General features: G+C 41.4%; 1 protein-coding gene across 1 annotated transcript; it reads left to right on the top strand.

Moving 5' to 3' along the window:
* Positions 1-1,189: 1,189 nt before the first annotated feature.
* LOC120632137 lies at positions 1,190-2,410 on the top strand. The gene has a single exon (XM_039901942.1). It carries the CDS (start codon positions 1,190-1,192, stop codon positions 2,408-2,410), a length of 1,221 nt encoding a protein of 406 aa, XP_039757876.1.
* The last annotated feature ends 214 nt before the right edge of the window (positions 2,411-2,624 follow it).

A 2,624-nucleotide genomic window follows, 5' to 3' on the forward strand; every position in this document is an offset into this window, starting at 1 on the left:
CACAAGATACAACGGAAGAAGACAATTCTATCCACACTGAAACTCGCAGGATGGCTGAACATAGCATAGCAGAAGCCCAAGACTGCATTAAAGATCCACCTTTTACAACCGAGGAACTGATGGAGGCAGCCAAAAGCTTCAACCCTAAAAAAGCACCTGGAGCGGACGGGTTTACAGCAGATATATGTGTTGCTGCCCTCAAAGTAAACGTACAAATATTTTTGAGTTTGGTAAACAGGTGCCTCTCCTTATCTTATTTTCCAGTATTGTGGAAGGAGGCCACGATAGTGGTCCTACGGAAGCCAGGAAAAGATGATTATAGTAAACCAAAGTCGTATAGGCCCATAGGACTACTATCGGTCCTCGGAAAAATACTGGAGAAGATGATAGTGAAGAGGATTCGTTGGCACCTGCTACCAAAACTCAATACGAGGCAGTACGGTTTCGTTCCTCAGCGGTGTACAGAGGATGCACTGTACGATCTTGTCCATCACTTGAGGGATAACGTGAAGGCCAAAAAGATCAGCATAGTGGTTTCACTAGATATTGAAGGGGCTTTCGATAGTGCATGGTGGCCAGCAATCAAGTGCAGATTAGCGGAAAAGAAATGCCCCTCAAATCTACAGAAAATAACTCACAGCTACCTGGAAGGAAGAAGAGTGAGTGTGAAATATGCCGGGGAAGAATTTGGCACTCAAACTACAAAAGGCTGCGTGCAGGGGTCCATAAGTGGTCCAACTTATTGGAACATACTTTTGGATTCCCTCTTAAATGAGATAACTGACCAAGGTACATATTGCCAAGCTTTTGCGGACGATGTGGTTCTTGTATTCTCGGGGTTCAACATTACGGAAATTGAAGGAAAATCTGAAACTGTGCTGCAAAGTGTGTATGACTGGGGTCTTTCAAATAAATTAAAATTTGCACCACATAAAACCAATGCTATGGTGGTAACAAAAAAAATGAAGTACGATACCCCACGCATACACATGAGCAACATACAGATAGAAATAGTTAAAGAAATTAAAATATTAGGCCTGTAAAATTAACATTTAATAACCACATTAAAGAGGTATGTCGTAAAGCTACTAACATATACAAACCATTAGCAAGAGCAGCCAAAATTAATTGGGGATTAAACTCCGAGACTATTAGAACCATATATGTGGCGGTTATCGAACCCATAATCATGTACGCGTCCAGCGTGTGGGCACCTGCCACACAAAAATTGATGACACAGAAGCAGCTAAACACTGTCCAGCGGAGTTTTGCTCAAAAAATCTGCAAATCGTATCGCACTGTCTCATTAAACGCGGCCTTAATACTGGCTGGTCTCATTCCATTGGACCTGAGAATCCAAGAGGCATCCCAATTGTTTGAGGCAAAAAGGGGAAGACCGCAGCCTACACTTAAAGGCAGAAAGATGGAAAAAAGGGTCAGCTTCCTGAACGCTCCGCATCCGTCTGAAGAGGTGGAGGTGAAGTTTCAGTGTCTAGAGGACCTTGAGCCGGAAACTGTGGCGAAACATGCAATCACGGGGTTTAGGATATTCACTGACGGCAGTAAAATGAATGGTGGAGTGGGTGCAGCTCTGTCCTGCTGGGAAGCTGGAGAGGAAATAATGTCCAAGAAATTTCGTCTCGAAGCCTTCTGTACAGTCTTTCAGGCGGAGATGTACGCACTGTACCAAGCCACTGAAGTTGCCTTAAAAACAAACAGGAATACAGTGAATATCCTAAGCGACTCAAGATCAGCATTGGAAGCCCTCGGTAGCACTAAAAACTCCCATCCACTAGTTTTTACAATCAGGAGAAATTTGAGTCTCCTGAGGGAAACACAAACGATTACTCACCTTTTCTGGATACGTGCTCATGTAGGAGTGGATGGCAATGAAAGGGCGGACTTTCTTGCCAGAGAAGCAGTCACTAAACTAAAAACAAAGTCTAGTTACGACAGATGCCCAATCTCATTCATCAAGAGAACCATTCGACAGAGTATCCTCGATGAATGGGGTAAAAGGTACAAAAACGGAGAGACTGCAGCCGTGACGAAAATCTTTCTGCCATCAGTGGAACAGGCAAACAAAATATTAAAGAAGATCACGCTGTCGCCGCTACTTACCCAGGTCTTCACAGGACACGGTGGGTTTTCAGAGTACTTGCACAGATTTAAGTGTAAGGACGATCCCGGCTGTGTATGCGATGAAAATGTTGACGAGACAATTTTTCACTTGTTGATTGACTGCCCGCAGCACAGCAGAGCACTCGAGGACCTGCATCAACAAATACACATAAATCTCTGCAAGAACTCCATTCCAGTAATCCTAAATAATGCTTCTGCAAGGGATCCATTCTTAAATTACTGTGTTAAAGTAGCCAGAGTAGCAATAGAAAGAAATAGGACACAGTAGTAAAAGACGCAATGTATAATTTATATTATAAGAATATAAAGATTTACATGTGTAACATCGTAGTGCCCTATCTCTTTCTACTTCTACTCAAAATCTGTAACAAATATATGAATAAACAATAATAATAATAATAAATAAATAAATAAAGAAATAAACAATAAATGGATAAATAAAAACATAAATAATTAAATAAATATATAAATAAACAAACAAT

Source organism: Pararge aegeria, chromosome 19 (assembly GCF_905163445.1).
Source record: "Pararge aegeria chromosome 19, ilParAegt1.1, whole genome shotgun sequence".
Lineage (NCBI taxonomy): Eukaryota > Metazoa > Arthropoda > Insecta > Lepidoptera > Nymphalidae > Pararge > Pararge aegeria.